This window comes from Anomaloglossus baeobatrachus, chromosome 6, assembly GCF_048569485.1.
Source record: "Anomaloglossus baeobatrachus isolate aAnoBae1 chromosome 6, aAnoBae1.hap1, whole genome shotgun sequence".
Taxonomy (NCBI): Eukaryota; Metazoa; Chordata; class Amphibia; order Anura; family Aromobatidae; genus Anomaloglossus; species Anomaloglossus baeobatrachus.
The window spans coordinates 162,311,657-162,336,301 of NC_134358.1; the positions used below are offsets into that span (position 1 = coordinate 162,311,657).

Consider the following 24,645-nt stretch of genomic DNA (forward strand, 5'->3'; position numbering starts at 1 on the left):
CTTGCTTTGGCACTAAAACTGGAGAACCCGTGATACCACGGGGGGGTATAGCCAGAGGGGGAGGGGCCTTGCACTTTTAATGTAGTGCTTTGTGTGGCCTCCAGAGGGCAGTAGCTATACCCCAATCGTCTGGGTCTCCCAATAAGAGCTAGAAGAAAAGGAATTTACGGTAAGTAACAAAATTCCCTTCATTCTGTTCCGACGTCTTGAGACGTCAGGCCGGAAAAACCCTGTAGCGCCCCCCAGTGACGAAAAATCTCGGGGGTTTCAGCTACCGGGGGTAGCTGAGACCCCCCAGATTATGAATCGGGGTGTTTTGTATGCACCCCGTTAATGCGATCGCCGGTATACACCGTATACCGGCGACAACATAAAAAAAAAAAAATGGCTGGTAAAATTTATTTATTTCTCATCTGACGTGATCAAACATGTCAGATGAGAAATAAATGTGAGCCCTTAGTGCCCCCAAAGCCCCCGGTACCGGAGAAATCCATCCAACCCCCCCCCCCCTCCGGAAAATCCAAGATGGCGCCGACGCGCGCTGAAAACTCCCGCCGCCGCCGGCTCTGCATTCATTTCCCTCCGATCTGAAATGATCAAACATTTCAGATCGGAGGGAAATGTCCCCCTCCTGACCTCTCCTCCGGTACACCGGAGCTCTTTGGTCCCTGGAGCCCCCTCCGGTTCCTCAGAGCCCCCCTCCGGAGCGTGCAAGATGGCGCCGACGCGCGCTGAAAACTGCCGCCGCCGGCTCTGCATTCATTTCCCTCCGATCTGAAATGATCAAACATTTCAGATCGGAGGGAAATGTCCTCCCCCTGACCCCTCCTCCGGTCCACCGGAGCCCTCTGGTCACCGGAGCCCCCTCCGGGTCTCCAGAGCCACCCCCCTCCCCCGCATTCATTCTGCTCTTTCTACCGCATGTGACACGTCACATGCGGCAGAAAGGTGTCCCCAGGTTCCCCCAGGTCCCACTAGGTCACCCCCCCCCAGCCCCCGAGCCCCCGAGCCCCCGAGCCCCCGGTCATACGTTACCTGTCTGGTGATCCGTCCCGCGATCACGCCGCCTCCTTCTTGAATGCTGACGGCGCATGCGCAGACAGCGGCTGTCAGCTGGATTCCTCCCCCGGTCCACAGTGGAGCAGCCTGTGCATCAGCGACGTCAGTCTTGCAGGGACGCTGACGTCGCTGATGCACAGGCTGCTCCACTGTGGACCGGGGGAGAGTGAGTGCAGTAATCAGCAGTCTCTCCATGTGAGGAGTGTGGTCCTCACATGGAGAGACTGCTGTTCCAGAAAATGGGGGGTACGTTCTGTGAGCGTGCCCCTCATATTCTGGAATGAGGTTACTGCAGGTCACTCTGCCCTAAGTTGGACCGGGGCAGTGTGAGTGCAGTATTCTCAGATTACTGCACCCACACTGCTCATGGAGAGCTTGCTCTTCCAGAAAATGGGGGATACGTTCCCTGAACGTGCCCCCCATATTCTAGAAGATCCAGAGTCGGCGTGGGACCTCACGGATTACAGCGGATTACAGCGACCGTAATTTCTTTATTTTCAATAAATTGGGGAAAGAGGAATGTTTCGGGGAGTTTTTTTTCAAATAAATTTTTTTTTGTCTTTTTTTTTTTGTCTATTACTTGACTGGGTTAGTGATGTCGGGTATCTGTTTAGATGCCGTGACATCACTAACCCCAGGGCTTGATGCCAGGTGACATTACAGCTGGTATCAACCCCATATATTACCCCGTCTGCCACCGCACCAGGGCGCGGGATGAGCTGGGGCGAAGCGCCAGGATTGGCGCATCTAATGGATGCGCCACTTCTGGGGCGGCTGCGGCCTGCTATTTTTAGGCTGGGAAGAGTCCAATAACCATGGCTCTTCCCACCCTGAGAATACCAGACCCCAGCTGTCCGCTTCACCTTGGCTGGTGATCTAATTTGGGGGGGACCCCACGTTTTTTTTAAAAAAACGCCTGGGGAGCCCTCCAAATTGATCACCAGACAAGGTGAAGCTGTCAGCTGTGGTTTGCAGGCTACAGCTGTCTGCTTTACCCTAGCTGGCTATCAAAAATGGGGGGGACCCCACGTCGTTTATTTTAATTATTATTTTTTTGGGGGGCTAAATACAAGGCTAGGCACCCTTTAGTGCCACATGAAAGGCACTAAAGGGCGCCAGCTTAGAATATGCAGGGGGTGGGACGTTATATATGTTTGACGTGTATCCATTCATCCATTGTAGCATTTTAGGATGTGCGCCCACAATCGGGATTTGCAGCGTTTTGGGTGCAGAGTGTTTTCCCTGCGTCCATAACGCTGCATTGTGCAGTAGAAGCACAGTGGAAGGATTTTTAGAAATCCCATGCCCAATGTGCTTGCCCAATGTGCTTCTTTTCTCCGCCACATAAACTGACCTGTGGCGCAGCTTCCCGAGCCTCAGCATGTCAATTTATGCTGCGGAGATGAGTGTTCTCTGCAGGTAGCATAGAGCTCCACAGCGGCCTGAACCCAAATCGTGGGCATGGGCAGCTGCGTTCTCCCGTGCACAACACTCACATCTCTGCAGGAGGCTGACACTGTGTACTAGACGCCGTGTCGCTGGCTCATGGCCACATAGCCTAAAAGTGAGACATTGGTTGCTACAGCAACATTTTTGTGAAGTACCTGTGGATTCAAAATGCTTATTATACTGCTGAATAAAATCCAGTTTCCAAAATGGGGTCACTTGTGGGGGTTTCTAATGTATAGGTACCCAAGGGGCCCTGCAAATGTGACATGGTGCCCGCAATTTATTTCAACTTTTCCAGAATTCAAATGGTGCAGCTTCCATTCCAAGCCCTCCCATTTATCCAAACAGAGGTTTTTGGCCACATGTGGGGTATCCCTGTGCTCATAAGACATTGGATAACAACCTGTTGGGTCCACGGTTTGTTGTTGTCTCTTGAAAAAGTGAGAAATTTGATGCTGAAGCAACATTTTTGTGAAAAAAATGAAAATTTTCAATATGGCAACCTAAGCTTATCAAATTCTGTGAAGTATTCGTGGATTCATACTGCTCACTATACACCTAGATAAAAGCCTTGAGGTGTCTTGTTTCCAGAATGGAGTCACTTGTGGGGGACCTCCACTGTTTAGGCACCTCAGGGGCTCTCCAAATGCAACCTGGCGTCCGCTATTGATTCCAGCCAATTTTGCAGTCAAATGGCACTCCTTCCCTTCCGAGCCCTGCCATGCGCCCAAACAGTTGATTTCCACCACATATAAGGTATCGCCAAACTCAGGAGAAATTGCACAATAAATGTTATGCTGAATTTTTTCCTTTTACTCTTGTAAAAAAAAAAGCTACCTGGTTGAAATAACAATTTTGTGGTAATTTTTTTTTTTTTTTTTCATGGCTCAACGTTATAAAATTCTGTGAAGCACCTGGGGGTTCAGGGTACTCACCAAACATCTAGATAAATTCCTTGAGGGGCCTAGTTTCCAAAATGGGGTCACTTGTGTGGGGTTTCTGCTGTTTAGGTACCTTAGGGGTCCTCCAAATGTGACATGGTGCCCGCAATCTTTTTCAGCCAAATTTCCTTTCCAAAATTCAAATATTGCTCCTTTCGTTCCAAGCCCTCCCATTTGTCCAAACAAAGGTTTCAGACCACATGTGAGGTATCACCGCGCTCATAAAAAAGTGGTTAACAAACCTTGAGGTCAAATTTTTGGAATTACCTCTTGAAAAAGTGAGAAAATTGATGCTAAAGCAACATTTTTGAGAAAATTATTAAAATTTTCAATATGACAACGTAACGTTAACAAAATCTGTGAAGTACCTGTGGATCTAAAATGCTCACTATACCCCTAGATAGAAGCCTTGAGGGGTCTAGTTTCCAAAATGGTATCACTTGTGAGGGGTTTCTTCTGTTTAGGTACCTTAGCGGACCTGTAAATGCAACATGGTGCCCGCAATCTATTTCAGCCAAATTTGCTTTCCAAAATTCAAATATTGCTCCTTCTGTTCCGAGCCCTCCCATTTGTCCAAACAGAGGTTTCTGACCACATGTGGGGTATCGGCGCACTCATAAGAAAGTGGGGAACAAGTTTTGGGGTCCATTTTGTTGTGTTAGTTCTTCTAAAAGTGAATAAATTTGGGTTAGAGCAACATTTTTAGGTAAAATTTAATTTTTGCTTTTTTTCATTCTACATTGCTTTTGTTCATGTGAAGCACCTGAAGGGTTAATAAACTTCTTGAATGTGGTTTTGAGTACTTTCGGGGGTGCAGTTTTTATAATGGTGTCACTTTTGGGTATTTTCTGTCATCTAGGCCTATTGAAGTCACTTCAAATGTGATGTGGTCCCTAAAAAAATGGTTTTGTAAATTTTGATGTAAAAATGAGAAATCGCTGATAAACTTTGAACCCCTCTAACTTCCTAACAAAAAAAAATTTTGTTTCCAAAATTGTGCTGATGTAAAGTAGACATGTGGGAAATGTTATTTATTAACTATTTTGTGTCACAGAAATCTCTGGTTTAACGGTATAAAAATTCAAAAGTTGAAAATTGCTAAATTTTCAAAATTTTTGCCAATATTCAATTTTTTTCTTCAATAAATGCAAAAAATATTGTCCTAAATTTGGTACTAACATGAAGTCCAATATGTGACGAAAAAACAATCTCAGAATCACCGGGATCCGTTGAAGCGTTCCAGAGTTATAACCTCATGAAGTGACACTGGTCAGAATTGCAAAATTTGGTCTGGTCATTAAGGTGAAAATTAGCTCCGTCACTAAGGGGTTAATATCGCTGCTGCCACAGGTACGATGTTGTTCGTCGTTCCTGCAGCATCACACATCGCTATGTGTGACACTGCAGGAACGACGAACATCTCCTTACCTGCGTCCACCGGCAATGCGGAAGGAAGGAGGTGGGTGGGATGTTACGTCCCACTCATCTCCGCCCCTCCGCTTCCATTGGACGGCCGCTTAGTGACGTCGTGGTGACGTCGCTGTGATGCAGAACGCACCTCCCCCTTGAAGGAGGGATTGTTCGGCGGTCACAGCGACGTCGCTGACAAGGTATGTGCGTGTGACGCTGCCGTAGCGATAATGTTCGCTATGGCAGCGATCACCAAATGTCGCACATACGACGGGGGCGGGAGCTATCGCGCTCGACATCGCTAGCAATCGCTAGCGATGTCGCAGCGTGTAAAGTACCCTTTAGACCTTAATTGTGCCTGCAACCTCTAATACATGGGTCCCCAATTCCAGTCCTCAAGGGCCGCCAACAGTGCATGTTTTCAGGATTTCCTTAGAATTGCACATGTGATAATTTAATCACCTGCACAGCTGATGATTCCAACACCCATGCAATGCTAAGGAAATCCTGAAAACATGCACTGTTGGTGGCCCTCAAGGACTGGAGTTGGGGAACCCTGCTCTAATACCTCTAATACGCCAACTAACACAATCATTTATACTTATTCACACTTTCTCCTTCAGGCTGAAATGAATTCTAAGAAATATGAATCCATCATGATGAATGCGGACGATACCTTCCGTAATGCCAGTCACATGCTGCTGACCGTAGACCTTCTCATAAAGAATATTAATAGTAAGTCATTTATGATCCCTTGCAGTCCAATAACCCAGCTTCAAACTATATTGTCCAATATCAAATTATCTTTAAAAAAATGCAGGTTTCTATAGAAAATCTATAAAAGCAATAGGAAAATAAAAATGTTTAATGCAATATCTATCCTAACCCCTTAGGGCCCACCTATTTTTGGCCTTGGGGACCTGTCAATTTTTATTTTTTTTATTTTAAATCACTGGCTGAATTAAATAGCCTGATAATTCTATAGATGGTGTTGGCACGAATGCAGTGACATTTATATTTACTTTTTTTTTTGCTGACACAATAAAGAATTTTAAGTGCGGAATAATGGATTTTCAGTGTACACTGTATTATGCCTGTCAGTGAAAAAGCTTATTTGTCCTATCAATTGTCTTTTTTATAGTCTAAAAAAAAATATTTATTTTTTATCAATATGATGTTCAACTACACTTTATAGTCACACTGAAAATGACCCCATAGATCCTTGTGCCATATGGACAGTGTGATTAGTCTCTTTTTTTTTATTTGGCGTGCCCATTGAGTTTGAACTTTTGATTAGTGTCTGGTCAGTGTGTGAACAGCGCCCTAGACTAAAATGGGGGTACACGTTCTATCTGTAAAAACCATAGATAGAAAATGTACATAAAAAGTGGCTGTCAGGATGAGGCCTAAGAAGGATCACATGACTGAGGTGGGGTAGTGACAGATGGAGATCTCTCCCTCTGTGCAGCCACATACTGTAGATGCCACTGTTTATATTTCCTGCCAGTTTTTATGGTACAATGTTAATTAAAGATTGCTGAAAATCACAGATATTCATGATGGAGAGTTTTCTGAATATTGAAGCTCAGGTAAAAAAAAAAATTATATATTTTCAGCGCAACTTATTTGCAGCCTGTTACCATGGATGCAGTTTTTTTCATATTTATATAGTTGGTATTACAATCACTTTGCTTTATATTTTTATAGAGTTATCTATTGACATTTTGCTGCATAGGATTCAGGTTTTGTATTTTTATTCAGAGTCTTGTGCTGTTATTTTTCAGTTCTTATTAAGAATATTGGGAATGTACAAGGTGGAGCAGCAACCCCTGAAGAAGTGACCAAGAACATGGCTGAAGCTCAGCGAATGTTAAATGAAATGCGGAAACGCAGCTTCAATGCACAGAAAAAAGAGGCTGAACTGGAGAAAGGAGAAGCCGCCTCTTGTAAGTCATGATGGAATACCTTTTAATACTGTTTCTAGGACACTTAGCTTTATATTGGGAGGATCTCTTAGGGCCCCGTCACACACAAACGAGATTGCTAACAAGATCGTTGCTGAGTCACAGTTTCTGTGACGTAGCAATGATCTCGCCAGCGATCTCGTTATGTGTGACACCTACCAGCGATCAGGCCGCTGCTGTGAGATCGCTAGTCGTTGCCGAATGTCTGGACCATTTTCTTCAAAGGCAATGTCCTGCTGGGCAGGATGCATCGCTGTGTATGACGCCTACCAACGACCTCCTAACAGGGTCCCACTGCCGCCGAGATCGTTATACAGGACGCTCATCGTTACTGCGTCGTTGGTAAGATCTGACTGTGACATCTCAGCAGCGACCTCCCAGCGACTTACCAGCGATCCTTAGCAGGTCGTATCGTTGTCGGGATCGCTGGTAAGTCGTTGTGTGTGACTGGGCCTTAAGTATACCCCCAACAGAAGGCATTGATGTTTCCCACTGTGTAGACTTGTAGTAGAATATGTTGCCTATAGGCTCCGATTTTAAAAATGAATTATGTGGTATAACACTTTATAGGAAAGTATAGTTGACCAAACATTCCTGTACAGTAAAAATATCGGTCTTTTACCAGCTTATGGCAAACGTACACACAATAGGCGTATGCTTGGTGCATATGGGACCATGGACATGCTGAAATATACATCCGCGGTGAAAACTTGACATATTTTTTGTGTAGTAAATCAATATGTGAACATAGTCTTATTTTCCATATTTCCTAACAACTTATGAGCATTTTAGCCAGCTTTTGTTGGTTTGGTTTTTTTTAAAAATATAGTTAATAGGAGCAGTAATAAAGTTGGATATAATTCCAAAGGCTATACTAAGGACCAGGGGCACTCACTGCAAGTGAAAGAAAAGCGATTCCGGCAGCTAAATAGGAAAGGGTTCTTTACAGTTAGAGCAGTCAGACTGTGGAATGCCCTACCACAAGAGGTAGTAATGGCAGATACTATAACCGCTTTTAAAGAGAGGGCTGGATGATTTCCTCAGTACAAACATTGTTGGTTATAAATGATTTTGTGACAAATGTATAATTGGTGGTAGAAGGTTGAACTTGATGGGCCTAGGTCTTTTTTCAACCTATGTAACTATGAATAATCATAAATATATTTTCTGAGATTAAGATACTGAAAACCTTAGAATAGGTCATCATTATCAGATGAGTGGGAGTCCAAAGCCTGGCGCCTGCACCGATCAGTAGTTACCAGCTCCATTCATTGTGTAGTGCTCGTTCCCTGCTTCTGCAGTTCAGCTCCTATTCACTTCAATATTGTAACCCTGGAAAACTCCTTTAATAATTTATTTAATGTCTTGTTAGTGCTGAATCGGGTGAGGAACCAGTTCCAGAAGCACCAGGATCAACATAAGGACCTGATCAGACAGATCACCAAGTCAATACAAGATTATGAAGAAAAATTAAACGATCTCCGGGATGCACTGAATGAGGCGTCTGGCCAAACCAAACAAGCAAATGACTTGAATAAACAAAATGCAATAACCCTTGAAGATCTTAAGGTAATGATTGTGTATTTCTGGTAACTCCCACTAGGATGATATAGTATGTATAGTTATATGTATATGATATGTCTGTGAAATAGATGTTTTTCTTGGATTCCTAAAAATATATAGGTTTTATATGTATATATTTAGGTAGAGTAACAATTTGTTCCTGGAAGAAACTGTTATGCCATAGGATATACTTTGATTTAAGGAAGTTATCTAAAGGATTCCTTATTAAGTAACTGCAGTAGAAAGTTAAAGGGAATCTGTCACCAGGTTTTTGCCACCTAATCTGAGACCAACATAATGTAGGGGCAGAGACCCTGATTCCAGCGATGTGTCACTTTTCTGGGCTGCTTAGTGTAGTTTTAATAAAATAACTGTTTAATTAGCAGTAGATTATCATTAGATGACTACTTGGCGTGCTGCCAGATAGTCCAGCATATTCATGATCTCTTTATAACTGCTAGATCTGCAGCAGAGAAAACAGTGATTTTATCAAAATGACAGCAAACAGCTCAGTAAGTGACACATCGTTGGAATCAGGTTCTCTGTCCCTATATTATGCTGCTCTCAGATTGGGAAGCAAAAACCTGGTGTCATATTTTTATGGAACAGATGTATTTAATTATAAGCTTATGTCTCTTTAATTCTAAGTATGCTAAGTATTACTATTTGGGGTGAGAGAATATATTCATAGAACCCTGGGCCAGCAGACACGTTAGTATTTCGTGACCACTCCATCGAACCCGGCAAACTGCCTCTTACCTGATTGCGTCTGTGGCTCCTCTTTTGATTAGTCAGCCTGGCATGACGCACACAGTGATGTGTTAGGTCAGCTAATCAATAGGGGAGCCACAGATGCCGGCAGGTAAGAGGCAGTTTGCGGGGGTCCTGTTTTATGTCCACAGAATACTGACTGTCTGCTGGACCAGGATCCTGTGAATATATTTGATCATCTTTATTTACTATCTCTTGCAGTCAAAGAACTAAATGTGTTTGTCACTTTGGTAAATGTATAGCTAAAAAGAATAGGCATGGAAATATAGAGTTTCTGTAATATTTATAAGTATTTTTCCCGTATTCATTGTAGAGAAGAGTTGATGACTTAAGAAGACAACAAAAGGAGGCATCAAATCATCTGAAGGCAGCAGAGACCAGTCTGGCACAGACTAGCAGTTTGTTGAATTTACTGCAGAAAAGTAAAGAGGTACATCATAGGAATCAATATATATTGCATGCCCTCCATGATTTTTCTTATAACTGCAACTTTTATTGAGATTTCTAAAGTTTAACAATCAGTATAAACATAAAACCAAAAATTTACATTAAGAAAAATTAGATCAGTGGGTGTGAAGAGCAGTAAAACTTATCATTAGGAACGAATGACCATCCAGTGATCCCTAAGACATATCACGTCCTGCAACATAGTGATAAAATTGAAGGTGTAAACAATCCCCATATGCCAGTTATCCACAGAGCCACTATGAACCCCACCCGCTTCACCATATTGATACAAGATTTCCTTATTAACAATACCCAGATAAAAGGCAGAAGACTCACACACATTGGGGAAGGGGGGAAAATGCTTGACATGAGGACCTCCATGATTTTTAAGGACAACACTAAAGGCCACTTTACACACAGCGACATCGCTAGCAATGTCGCTGGTGAAAGCACCCGCCCCCGTCGGTTGTGCGTCACGGGCAAATTGCTGCCCGTGACGCACAACATCACTAACACCTGTCACACATACATACCTTCCTAGCGACATCGCTGGGGCCGGCGAACTGCCTCCTTTCTAAGGGGGGCGGTTCGTGTGGCGTCACAGCGACGTCACTAAGCGGCCACCCAATAGTAGCGGAGGGGCGGAGATGAGCGGCCATATCATCCCGCCAACCTCCTTCCTTCCTCATTGCCGGCGGCCTCAGATAAGGTGTTGTTCCTTGTTCGTGCGGTGTCACACATATTGATGTGTGCTGCCACAGTAACGACGAACAACCTGCGTCCTGCAACAGCAACGATATTTGGGATTAGAACAACGTATCAACGATTAGGTGAGTATTTTTTAGCGTTAACGGTTGTTCCTGCGTTTCACACACAACGACGTCGCTAACGAGGCCAGATGTGTGTCACGAGTTCCGTGCCCCCAACGACATCTCGTTAGCGATGTCGTTGCGTGTAAAGCCCCCTTTATTCTTCTATGCATGGAATGAATAAGTTGTCGACATATTGCAACACCTCTCTTTTTCCATTCTTCAAGAACGACCTCTTTTAGAGCTTGAATGCTGGATGGAGAGTGATGCTCAACTTGTCTCTTCAGAATTCCAAATAAGTATTTTGGTTGGGTTCGGATCAGGAGACATACTTGGCCATTTAATCACTTTCACACTGTTCTTCTTCAGAAATGTAACAGATGTGTGTTTTCGATCATTGTCATGGTTGAGGAATACACGTCTACCATGTGCATGGATTGATGGTGACATCTTCTCTTTCAGTATAGTGCAGTACATCTGTGAATTCATATCATTTATGAAATGTAGCTTATGACATCAACACCTCTCATGCAGAACTGCCTCCACCATGTTTCACTGTAGGTAGATTGGATTTAGAAAAATGAATTTAGAAAAATGCTTGGTACTTACAGTGAAACATGGGGGTGCCAGTGTCCTTATGTGAGGCTCGAGTGCTGCCGGTGTCAGGGAGCTACATTTCAGTGATGATATGAATTTACAGATGTATTGCTGTATATTGAAAGAGAAGCTGCCTCCATCACTCCATGCCCTTGGTAGATGTTAAAGCGCACCAATCACCAGGATTTTTTTCCTATATAACCTAAAGCCAGTGCTATACTGGCACTATAATGCTGATTCTATACATACCTCTACTTGACAGCTAGGATGTATAGGTTTTGAAACACAAGCAAGTAAATTTTGTCAAATGAGCAGCTTTATGATTGGCATCAGTTACCGATCAGCTGATAGCTGGGGTGGGTCATTTCCACCCCCCTGCCTGTCTGTCCTCCCCCTGGTATTTATGCTAATTCTATTATAGAATCATTTTACTATATGACTAAAAGGACCTGTGCTGATGTCATACCCATGTGACCAGAAGGGGTGGGGCCTCAGACAACATAACTGATACCAGAAAGCAACATTATTTTTCTGTTGGCTGAGGCCCCGCCTGTTCTGGTCACATGGATATGACATCAGCACAGGTCCTTTTAGTCAGATATTAAAACGATTCTAATTGAAGTAAACTGTGGAAAAAGAAAGCGAAACAGGGTCTTACCCGGTATATACCGAGAAAAATGTCAAAGGAATGCACTCACATCAAGGAGTTGTCAGTCACAACTCCTATATAAGCATATGATGTTAAGATGAACTCTGCTGCAGTCCCCGTGGTAGATAACAAAGAATAATAGAGAAGGGGTTTATGCCGCGCTATTCACCAGAAGAGAGGACCAGAAGATGATCAATGTTCCTTTATTGTGGCTTGTGTCTACGCGTTTCAGGAGCTCTGCTCCCTTCATCAGGATAGACAGCACAAAAACAACATATCTCTTATATGTTGTTTTTGTACTGTATGTCCTGATGAAGGGAGCAGAGCTCCTGAAACGCGTAGACACAAGCCACAATAAAGGAACATTGATCATCTTCTGGTCCTCCCTTCTGGTGAATAGCGCGGCATAAACCCCTTCTCTATTATCCTCTATTAAAACGATTCTATAATAGAATTAGCATAAATAACAGGTTGAGGACGGACAGGCAGGGGGCGGAAATAGCAGCTTTCAGCTGATTGGCAGCTGCTGTCAACTACAGGTATATATAGAATCAGCATGATAGTGCCAGTATAGCACTGGCTTTAGGTTATATAGGAAAATCCTGGTAATTGGTGTGCTTTAAGGGATAAAAAAATGTTCTATGAAACTCAGTCTTGTCTTGTTCTTGTGTTCAGTAATATATTCGGTAGGTATCTTGCACCCTAGACTAGGATGTGTGCATGATATCTGCCAGACGCACCCCACGGTCACCGCTTTGGCAGCTTCTCTCGGCGTCCGATGCAGATGTGAGAGGTGCTGGACAAGTTTTACTAACATCAGGATAAAATCATAGGGATTGAAATAATTGCAACTTACTAATGTTTGGTGTTTGATATTTTGCATGAAACAAAAGGAATATGAGAAGTTGGATGCACAGCTGCACGGCGCTAAGCAGGAACTCAATGAGAAAGTCAACAACATCTCCAGAGCAGCCAGTAAGGAGCCATTGGTGATACTGGCAGAAAAGCACGCTCAGTCCCTGCAGGATCTGGCCAATCAGCTGTTGGAGTAAGTAATAGACTTTTTGCTTTATTAATTTTAATTTGTCAGTTGCTTAAACAAACTTTCAGTAGTGATTAGTACAAATTTGGCATTAAATGGCACATAGCAGCTGGTTTTGGCTGCCCAAACCATGAATCAAAGAATGTTTCCATTATTGCAGCCATGTATGTTGCATTCTGGAACACTGTACGTTTCATTGAAAAGATACTTTGAAACTTCAGCCGAGGATGAGGTGACTAGGGGTGACTTTCGTCCCTGCCAGCTTCTCCTCTCCCTGCTCACTACGTGCCATTATTACGTACCCTTCCCGTGCTATCACTGTGGTGACCCATGACAGTCCTGGAAGTAGTGATGTCCTGTCTATCAGTCACCTGAGTGCTGCAGCCAGTGACTGGTCTCACTAGTCGCATGCCAAATATGCATGAGACCACTGAGACAAGTAATTAGCCAATAGATGATACGTCATCACTTTCCGAACCTGGAAACCACTAGGCAGGAGCAGCAGATGATTTAATGAGGATAAGAAATGCTTATTTCTTTGTCGCTCCATTGGGAGACCCAGACAATTGGGTGTATAGCTTCTGCCTCCGGAGGCCACACAAAGTATTACACTTAAAAGTGTAAAGCCCCTCCCCTTCTGCCTATACACCCCCCGTGCCTCACGGGCTCCTCAGTTTTCATGCTTTGTGCGAAGGAGGCTGACATCCACGCATAGCTCCACATCTTGGTCAGCAGCAGCTGCTGACTAGGTCGGATGGACGAAAAGAGGGCCCATAACAGGGCCCCCAGCATGCTCCCTTCTCACCCCACTCTGGTCGGCGGTGCTGTTAAGGTTGAGGTACCCATTGCGGGTACACAGGCAGGAGCCACATGCTGTTTTCCTTCCCCATCCCTTAATGGGCTCTGGGTGAAGTGGGATCCTAATCGGTCTCCAGGCACTGAGACCGTGCTCCCTCCGCAGCCCCTGGGGAATCTGCTGGACAGGAGCCGGGTATCGTCAGGGACAAGGCCCTGCTACTGTGAGGTACTCTGTGTCCCCCTGGGGGACCGCGCATGGAGCGCTTGTGCCATACACACTGCAGCACTGCTGGGTGTGTTAGTGCGCCGGGGACTAAAGCGCCGGCCGCGCTTATTTGCCGGCCGCGCTTATAACTTTAGTCCCCGGCTTTTGCGGCCTAGTATCGCATATTCCCGCCCCCAGGCCTGCCAGTCAGGGGAAGGGCGGGACGCTGCACAGGACGTCAGCGCTGAGGGCTGGAGCATACTCTGTATCCTCCTCCCCCCTCACTCAGCTCAGTGGGGCATCAGATTCCCGCACTTTCTGGGGCACGCCCACGGCCCCCTCCTCCCCACAGAACGCCGGCAGCCATTCCTGTCAGCACTTCTGACGCTGGAGAGGAGAGACAACACGGCTCTGGGAGGCCCAGGCAAGGGAATCTGGTGATCACACAACCGCTTTGAGCGGTCGGTAAGCAGCACCTGGGTGCTGGCCCCACTGAGTGCCGAAGTGTACATATATATATATATGCTATACATTTACACTGTACGGTCGCAACAGCATGTCGTCCGCAAAAAGCAAGGGTGCCAAAGCACAGGCTTACTTTACAACCTGTACCTCATGTGCGGCTATACTACCGTCAGGTTCCACCGATCCTCATTGTGTGCAATGCTCGGCCCCTGTGGCACTTACTCAGCCGGAGCCTCTGCTACTGGTGGCCCAGGTGGAACCACCTGCTACCACTGTCCAGGTGACAGGGACGGAGTTTGCAGTATTTGCTGACAAACTGTCTGAGAGTATGGATAAATGGTCTGCTAAGATACTAGAAGCCTTACAGTCCAGACCGGTGACTCAGGCCACGGGCACTGTTCAATCATTGACCCCAGGCCCCCCTCAGTTGGAGCAGCAAAGTGCTCCTGGGGTGACCCATAGGTCCCAGGGTGAGGTCTCTGACACGGACCGCAGTCCCAGGCCGCCTAAACGGGCTCGCTGGGAAATTCCCTCGACCTCATCACACTGTTCGGAGTCTCAGCAGGAGGACTCTCTGGATGATGAAGCGGAGGTAGCAGATCAGGATTCTGATCCTGATGCCGCTCTCAACCTAGATACACCTGAAGGTGACGCCATAGTGAATGACCTTATAGCGACCATCAATCAGGTGTTGGATATTTCTCCACCAGCTCCTCCAATTGAGGAGTCAGCTTCTCAGCAGGAGAAATTCCGTTTCAGGTTTCCCAAGCGTACATTGAGTACGTTTCTGGATCACTCTGACTTCAGAGAGGCAGTCCAGAAACACCGAGCTTGTCCAGATAAGCGTTTTTCCAAGCGCCTTAAGGATACACGTTATCCCTTCCCCCCTGACGTTGTCAAGGGCTGGGCTCAGTGTCCCAAGGTGGATCCTCCAGTCTCCAGACTGGCGGCTAGATCCATAGTTGCAGTGGAAGATGGGGCTTCACTCAAAGATGCCACTGACAGACAGATGGAGCTCTGGTTGAAATCCATCTATGAAGCTATCGGCGCGTCTTTTGCTCCAGCATTCGCAGCCGTATGGGCACTCCAAGCTATCTCAGCTTGTCATGCGCAGATTATTGCAGTCACACGTACGTCTGCTCCGCAAGTGGTGTCCTTAACCTCTCAGGTGTCGGCGTTTGCGTCCTACGCCATTAATGCTGTCCTGGACTCTGCGAGCCGTACGGCGGTAGCATCCGCCAACTCGGTGGCAGTCCGCAGGGCCATGTGGCTACGTGAATGGAAGGCTGACTCTGCTTCCAAAAAGTTCTTAACCGGTTTGCCATTTTCTGGCGACCGTCTGTTTGGTGAGCGATTGGACGAAATCATTAAACAATCCAAGGGAAAGGATTCATCCTTACCCCAGTCCAAACCAAACAGACCTCAACCACGGAAGGTACAATCGAGGTTTCGGTCCGCGGGCAGGTCTCAATTCTCCTCGTCCAAAAGGCCTCAGAAGGATCAGAGGAACTCCGATTCATGGCGGTCTAAGTCACGTCCTAAAAAGACCGCCGGGGGAACCGCTCCCAAAGCGGCCTCCTCATGACTTTCGGCCTCCCAAAACCGCATCCTCGGTCGGTGGCAGGCTTTCCCGCTTTTGCGACGCCTGGCTGCCACAGGTAAAAGACCGTTGGGTGAGAGACATTCTGTCTCACGGTTACAGGATAGAGTTCAACTCTCGTCCTCCGACTCGGTTCTTCAGAACATCGCCGCCCCCCGAGCGAGCCGATGCTCTTCTTCAGGCGGTGTGCACTCTGAAGGCAGAAGGAGTGGTGATCCCTGTTCCTTTTCAGCAACAGGGTCAAGGTTTTTACTCCAACTTGTTCGTGGTGCCGAAAAAGGACGGATCCTTCCGTCCTGTTCTGGACCTAAAACTGCTCAACAAACATGTAAAAACCAGGCGGTTCCGGATGGAATCGCTCCACTCCGTCATCGCCTCAATGTCCCAAGGAGATTTTCTAGCATCAATCGACATCAAAGATGCTTATCTCCACGTACCGATTGCTCCAGAGCATCAGCGCTTCCTGCGTTTCGCCATAGGGGACGAACACCTTCAGTTCGTGGCACTGCCTTTCGGTTTGGCGACAGCCCCACGGGTCTTCACCAAGGTCATGGCAACAGTAGTAGCAGTTCTGCACTCTCAGGGACACTCGGTGATCCCTTACTTAGACGATCTGCTTGTCAAGGCACCCTCTCAAGTGGCATGCCAACACAGCCTGAGCATTGCTCTAGAGACTCTCCAGAGTTTCGGATGGATCATCAATTTTCCGAAGTCAAATCTGACACCGGCCCAATCACTGACATATCTTGGCATGGAGTTTCATACTCTCTCAGCGATAGTGAAACTTCCGCTGGACAAACAGCGTTCACTGCAGACAGGGGTGCAATCTCTCCTTCAAGGCCAGTCACACCCCTTGCGGCGCCTCATGCACTTCCTAGGGAAGATGGTAGCAGCAATGGAGGCAGTTCCTTTTGCGCAGTTTCATCTGCGTCCACTTCAATGGGACATTCTCCGCAAATGGGACAGGAAGTCGACGTCCCTCGACAGGAACGTCTCCCTGTCTCGGGCAGCCAAGGCTTCCCTTCAGTGGTGGCTTCTTCCCACTTCTCTGTCGAAGGGGAAATCCTTCCTGCCCCCATCCTGGGCTGTGGTCACGACGGACGCGAGCCTGTCAGGGTGGGGAGCAGTCTTTCTCCACCACAGGGCTCAGGGTACTTGGACTCAGCCAGAGTCCTCCCTTCAGATCAATGTTCTGGAGATAAGGGCAGTGTATCTTGCCCTAAAGGCGTTCCAGCCGTGACTGGAGGGCAGGCAGATCCGAATTCAGTCGGACAACTCCACAGCGGTGGCTTACATCAACCACCAAGGCGGAACACGCAGTCGGCAAGCCTTCCAGGAAGTCCGGCGGATTCTGCTATGGGTGGAAGCCACAGCCTCCACCATATCCGCAGTTCATATCCCGGGTGTAGAAAACTGGGAAGCAGACTTTCTCAGTCGCCAGGGCATGGACGCAGGGGAATGGTCCCTTCACCCGGACGTGTTTCAGGAGATCTGTTGCCGCTGGGGGATGCCGGACGTCGACCTAATGGCGTCCCGGCACAACCACAAGGTCCCGACATTCATGGCACGGTCTCAAGATCACAGAGCTCTGGCGGCAGACGCTTTAGTTCAGGATTGGTCGCAGTTTCAACTCCCTTATGTGTTTCCTCCTCTGGCACTGTTGCCCAGAGTGTTACGCAAGATCAGGTCCGACTGCCGCCGCGCCATCCTCGTCGCTCCAGACTGGCCGAGGAGGTCGTGGTACCCGGATCTGTGGCATCTCACGGTGGGCCAACCGTGGGCACTACCAGACCGACCAGACTTGCTGTCTCAAGGACCGTTTTTCCATCTGAATTCTGCGGCCCTCAACCTGACTGTGTGGCCATTGAGTCCTGGATCCTAGCGTCTTCAGGGTTATCTCAAGAGGTCATTGCCACTATGAGACAGGCTAGGAAACCAACGTCCGCCAAGATCTACCACAGGACGTGGAGGATATTTTTATCTTGGTGCTCTGATCAGGGTTTTTCTCCCTGGCCATTTGCCTTGCCCACTTTTCTTTCCTTCCTTCAATCCGGATTGGAAAAAGGTTTGTCGCTCGGCTCCCTTAAGGGACAAGTCTCAGCGCTCTCTGTGTTCTGTCAGAAGCGCCTAGCCAGACTTCCACAGGTCCGCACGTTCCTGCAGGGGGTTTGTCACATAGTCCCTCCTTACAAGCGGCCGTTAGAACCCTGGGATCTGAACAGGGTGCTGATGGCTCTTCAGAAACCACCTTTCGAGCCAATGAGGGATATTCCTCTCTCACGCCTTTCGCAGAAAGTGGCCTTCCTAGTAGCAGTCACATCACTTCGGAGAGTGTCTGAGCTAGCAGCGCTGTCATGCAAAGCCCCTTTCCTGGTGTTTCACCAGGACAAGGTGGTTCTCATCTCAATCAGGATATCTCCTTACCCTCTTTTTTTCCTCATCCAGTTCACCAATGTGAAAGGGATTTGCACTTGTTAGATCTGGTGAGAGCACTCAGACTCTACATTTCTCGTACAGCGCCCCTGCGCCGCTCGGATGCACTCTTTGTCCTTGTCGCTGGCCAGCGTAAAGGGTCACAGGCTTCCAAATCAACCCTGGCTCGGTGGATCAAGGAACCTATTCTCGAAGCCTACCGATCTTCTGGGCTTGCGGTTCCCTCAGGGCTAAGGGCCCATTCTACCAGAGCCGTGGGTGCGTCCTGGGCATTGCGGCACCAGGCTACGGCTCAGCAGGTGTGTCAGGCAGCTACCTGGTCGAGCCTGCACACTTTCACGAAACACTATCAGGTGCATACCTATGCTTCGGCAGATGCCAGCCTAGGTAGGCAAGTCCTTCAGGCGGCGGTTGCCCACCTGTAGGAAGGGGCCGTTTTACGGCTCTATTTCGAGGTTTTACTTTACCCACCCAGGGACTGCTTTTGGACGTCCCAATTGTCTGGGTCTCCCAATGGAGCGACAAAGAAGAAGGGAATTTTGTTTACTTACCGTAAATTCCTTTTCTTCTAGCTCCAATTTGAGAGACCCAGCACCCGCCCCTGTTCCCTTCGGGCTGTTGTTCTTTGTGTACACATGTTGTTCATGTTCAATGGTTTCAGTTCTCCGAAATTTCTTCGGATTGAATTCACTTTAAACCAATTTATAACTTTTCCTCCTTCTTGCTTTTGCACCAAAACTGAGGAGCCCGTGAGGCACGGGGGGTGTATAGGCAGAAGGGGAGGGGCTTTACACTTTTAAGTGTAATACTTTGTGTGGCCTCCGGAGGCAGAAGCTATACACCCAATTGTCTGGGTCTCCCAATTGGAGCTAGAAGAAAAGGAATTTACGGTAAGTAAACAAAATTCCCTTCTTCTTTGGGTTTTTTTTAATATTTCCTACCATAATTCAGAGAGCACTTGCCACAGGTGGAAGAAAGGAGGTTCAAGCAGCTAAATAGGAAAGGGTTCTTTTGTGTTACAGCAGTCAGACTGTGGGATGCCATACCACAAGAGGTAGTGGTGCCATACACTATAACCTCTTTTAAAAAAAAAGGACTGGATGCTTTCATCAGCAAATTGGCATTGTGTGATCTAGATAATGTAGTGACAAAGAATGTGTAATTAGTGGAGAAAGGTTGAACTTGACAGACCTAAGTCTTTTTTCAATCTATGTAACTGTAGAAATGTAAAAAACCTGTTTGTCTGACATACAAGTCTAACTAAAATGTCATGTATTTCACAGAATTAAGAAGAACACGAGCAATACGGAATTGGTGCGCTGCGCTATGGATGCGGCTAATGCTTACCAAGATATTATAAATGCAATCAAAGCTGCAGAAGATGCTGCAAAGAAAGCCAAGACAGCGGCTGACTCTGCTCTGAGCGTAAGTCTGAGGGCTCGCTCACACCACCGTCTAAATCAGATGAGTGTAAACTAATAAAAAGGGATTGCACTCAGACTAATGTTATTCTATGAGGCAGTGCTGATGAACGATTTTTTTTATCTCATACCAAATCATCGTGAGAAAAAAATCACTGCATGCTTTGATTTGACCTTAAATCGGTGGCGACTCATCCATTCAAATCTATGGGTGTGAGAAAATGTTAAAATGCCATACGCATGTGTTTGGTTATACTGAAATTCATCTTGAGTCCCCATTGTGGCACAATCTGGACCTTTCCCACTTCTCGGGACTCCATGACTTTAGAGAATGGCAGTACAGGGGAATAACGTCTGTGGGCTCTTTGGTTCACAACAATGTGTTTTGCTCCTTTGCGCAGTTGCCCCAGGATCCCACTTTTATAAATGTCTTCAGATTAGACACACGTTCATCGACAGTTCCCCAGAAAGGCATCAAATTCTCATTGTTCCCAATTATCGGAATTGTCAGGTCCCAGGGTCCCAAAGGCTTAATTTCCAGGTTATACTCTTTGCTCATTCACTACAGGCACGAAATAATCCACTGCATGTCTTAAGCCTGCTTTACACGTTGCAATTTCGCATACGATATCGTATGCAATTTGCACCGCCCCCATCGTATGTTCGGCACATTCAATTTGTTGAACGTGCCGCACAAACGATTAACCCCCGTCACACGTACTTACCTTCCATACGACCTCGATGTGGGCGGCGAACGTCCACTTCCTGGAGTTGGAGGGACATTCGGCATCACATCGACGTCTCGCGGCAGCCGGCCAATAGAAGCGGAGGGGCGGAGATGAGCGGGACGTAAACATCCCGCCCACCTCCTTCCTTCCGCATTGTGGGCCGGGAGCCGCAGGACCCAGGTAAGATCAGTTCATCGTTCCCGGGGTGTCACACACTGCGATGTGCGCTACCCCGGGTACGATGAACAACCTGACGTGCAATTCTAGAGAAAGGTACAATGTGCGTGCGATGAACGGTTTAACGTTCAATCGCAATCGCACGTACCTGTCACACACTGCAATGTACCTTACAATGCCAGATGTGCGTCACGTCCGACGTGACCCCGCCGACACATTGTAAGATACATTGCAGCGTGTAAAGCGGGCTTTAGACAAATGGTGGTTGAGCATACCAGAGCTGGATGATATTGTTGAATCTCATACCCTTGTATCTCTGGCTATTAATAACAAACTCATCCAATTGTACATTATTCATCAGAGCTATATTACTCCTGTAAGATTGAGTAAGATGGGGGGCTCTCGGAGTGACTGCTGCTTGAGATGTGGGAGGGCTAATGCAGATTTTTGGCACATGATATGGGACTGTCATTTTATCAAGGCATATTGGAGGGATGTGCTGCAGCTTCTCTCGACAGTTCTGGACCTGGAGGTCCCGCTGGACCCTATATTGTGTCTATTTGGGGTATTAAATGCAGAAGAATGGTCATGGCATGACAATACTTTTCTGAAGAAAACTGTTTCTTGCGTGTAAGGGGATAATTCTTGGATGGATGGATAGTCGCCCCCCCACTCACTCAATGTGGATCAGGCTGGTGAATACCACCTCTTCTTTCAAACACTTAAGAATAATGGCTGTCCACAAAAATTTGAAAAGGTTTGGGGGGGTTGGCTAGACTCCCCGAGGACTGGAGGTTCTGAGCAGCTTCTCGGGTCCAACTTAAGGGATTTGGACCTTGCTTTCCTAGTGCCACTTTACAAGCTCCGTGACTCTTTTTTTTCTTCTCCTCTCCTTGATTATACTCATGAGTCGGTCAATGAGTTTGTTTCATCAACGTTTTGATATGTTTATGTTTTGAAATTTTGTTTATAATGCGGTATGGACAATGTGGATGTACACTGTATACTCTTGAAAATTCATAATTGTTATTGAAGATGAGAAGTTATTATTGTGATACATGAGTTATACTGATCTCCTGCCCCCGATCTCATACTCAGTGTGTTTACCATTGTTCTGACGCCGCTCTGGTCCCACAGCGCCATCTTGTGACCCTAACCTCTGACTGTATAGAAGTCAAAAGTTATGTCACAAACTCTCAGTGCAAGTCTATGAGAGCCAGAACGAGGCTCTCATAGCTGTATTGAGTTGTGACATCCGGTACACTCCATGAGACATTGCAGCTGCCGCCAGGTCACAAGCTGGAGAAGACTGACGAGAGCAACGCTGATAATGGATGACGCCAGAGGATGAGTATAACAGTAGGGGCAGGGGCTTAGATTTAAAGCTCAACTCCAGTGATGAAATTAAAAAACATGCTGGAGTGGTGCTTTAAGTCTTACGGACATTGCCCTTTACATCACAGATCAATCATCACTTATAGATTATGTAAACCTATCACTCCTGGGCAAAGAAAATAGATATAATTGTTTACATTTTGGGGTTTAATAGTAGTTTAATTGAAACTAATGTATTGCAGGATTCGTTTTGGCAGATAACCACTAGGTGGCAGAACTAGTCTGAGTTATATGATGGCTGCCTGTTCTACATGAAGGGGACTATTGCATGCGTTTTACCTGAATAATTGTTGCATGTCCCATTGCTGTGAAGCCTTGGTCCATATCTGATATCTGCCCCATTGTGGTGATGGAAGACATCTTCCATTAGCTGTGTAAGCATTTTGTGAGTGGCTACAATGCTTAGTCCTATAAAATAATGTGCCGCACTAGAGCAGGGGACAGCAGCACACAAGACTGATATACAGTGGTGGTCAGAACCGACCTTTGGACCGGGACAGGTGGTGTCTAGATAGACAGGACAGAATCTCATCACTTGTCATTCATTGTTATGTAACCATTTCCTAAACCATTTTACACAATCTTATTTATGTTTTTTAGAAAGTACAAAGTGAGGACCTGCCTGGAAAAGCCAAGAAGTCTCTGAAGGATTCAGAAGCCCTGCTGGATCAGGCCAAGAGAACACAAAAAGCACTTACAGGTAAAGCTCATGCTCATAAAGGAGAAGCAATCTCTACATCTTGGATCTCTATCAATGCCTTAATGTCACTCATAAGAGCAAAACAGATTGATTCCTATCTTATTAACCATTTTTTGTAAATTCATTTTTTAATATCAGATGTAACCCCCCAACTTGAAGATATAAAGGACAGATTGACGGACGCCACAGATAAGAAGAATACGCTGTCAGGTGACCTCACGTCTGTGCAGAACAGCATCAACGACATCAAGAGAGGTGAGCAGCTCGTCTTCTCCATGTGTCTTCCTCACTTGTAACCTGCTGTCATGTTAACCTCCTCCCGCCGATTTACCAACACTTGCCTGCTTTTCAGATGACATAGAGAACATGATCAATAATGCTAAGGGATTAGTTTCCAATGCAAATGGAATTACTGACAAGGTCGAAACGGAATTAAAGCCCATCAAAGAAGATGTGGAAAACCTTAAGGGTACAGTGGGAACGGCGCAGAACGATATTTTCAATGAGGCTCTGAAGGAAGCAAGTAACTCTGGTGAGCAAGAAGACAAAATGTGTTATCATACGGATGTATTGATTCAGTTTGGGAAGCAATTGGCTAGCACTGAATCATTTATCCCATCTGTTAGGCTCCATGATATTTTATTTTAGTGTCTAATTTTATGTACTATATATTTAATGTTATTTTTTTTTATTTATTTTTTGTTATTCATTACTGCTTGTTTGATGCTGCCCACATTACAGAGTTTCACCAGCTATCCTGGAGAAGAGTGTGTGTGTGTGTGTGTGTGTGTGTGTGTGCGCCATCCATGTGCTGGAATTGGGGCTGATTTACCCCTGGAGATCCTCCACTCTTTACACTTGCATCTGTGTAGACAGTAGATGCCATACCCACCTGTATATGACACTGTTTGTGGGCAAGAACAGTGCATTCTCCCCCACAAGACTCCTCTAGTGTCTCCACTAGAAAAATTACGCTGCTTCCAGAATGCCTGATCGAGGCCACATACCATTAGAAATCATCAGAGGTGCACACAGTGCCAGTGGTTTACAATCATTACTGGTATGGCCATTAACATTTGATAAGTCGTCTGAACCCTCCAGTCATTTAATATGTGGGGAGGTCTCCTGGCTGTCCCCCAAGAGATGTTTTTGGTGGCAGTAAGGGTCAGAGGTTTTGAATTTAGACACCAAACTCTTGTGTACTCCACATAAGCCATCGGGCAGCGACTGATGAGCAGCAGCTTTCTCTGCTCACCCTATTGAAACCACGGGAATGCTTGGCTGAAAGTTCATGGATCTAATGGAGCCAGGAGGACATATAGAGGATCTGTTCTTCCGACAGCTATTCCATTTATTGGTCAGCTTAAATCTTATTCACACATCATTACTGGATTCTGCTTGTCTAGTTTTTGGTGTTTTTTATTTTACTCCCTTATATAGCACCATTAATTCCATAGCACTTTACAGACATCATCATCACTGTCCCCATTGGGGCTCACAATTTATATTTCCCATCATTATTAGGGATGATCGAATGCCTCAAATATTCGGCTTCGCGAAAATCCGACAAATAGGTCGCCGCTATGCGAATATTCGATGCGCAATGTAAGTCTATGGGAAGCCCGAATAGTTCCAAATAGTTATTATTCGGGTTTCCCATAGACTTGCATTGTGCATCGAATATTTGCGAATAGTGGCGACCTATTCGGCAAATATTCGCAATGCCGAATATTTGAGGTATTGGATCATCCCTATTCATTATGTCTTTGTGTGGGTTTCCTACAGGTTCTCTGGTTTCCTTCCAAACACATGGGAGAACATACAAACTCCTTGCAGATGATGTCCTTGGTGAGATTTGAACCCAGGACCCCAGCGCTGCAAGACTGCAGTGCTAACCACTGAGCCACCATACAGTGCTAACCACTGAGCCACCATACAGTGTTAACCACTGTGCTGGTTTAAGCTTATTTTTTTAATTACACCGAATCCTTATTAGTTATGTGTTTTTTAATAACATATGTG

At 46.1% G+C, this 24,645-nt stretch overlaps 1 protein-coding gene across 1 annotated transcript in view; it reads left to right on the forward strand.

The window, feature by feature from the left end:
- Window positions 1-24,645, forward strand: part of LAMA3 (laminin subunit alpha 3) — a 291,632-nt gene that overhangs the window by 212,965 nt on the left and 54,022 nt on the right. Inside the window, exons 44-52 of the mRNA XM_075353342.1 lie at window positions 5,483-5,594; window positions 6,644-6,805; window positions 8,196-8,392; window positions 9,471-9,587; window positions 12,553-12,707; window positions 19,486-19,627; window positions 22,524-22,623; window positions 22,762-22,878; window positions 22,976-23,155. Of these exons, the coding sequence (XP_075209457.1) occupies window positions 5,483-5,594; window positions 6,644-6,805; window positions 8,196-8,392; window positions 9,471-9,587; window positions 12,553-12,707; window positions 19,486-19,627; window positions 22,524-22,623; window positions 22,762-22,878; window positions 22,976-23,155 (1,282 nt within the window). The remainder of the gene's footprint in view (window positions 1-5,482; window positions 5,595-6,643; window positions 6,806-8,195; window positions 8,393-9,470; window positions 9,588-12,552; window positions 12,708-19,485; window positions 19,628-22,523; window positions 22,624-22,761; window positions 22,879-22,975; window positions 23,156-24,645) is intronic.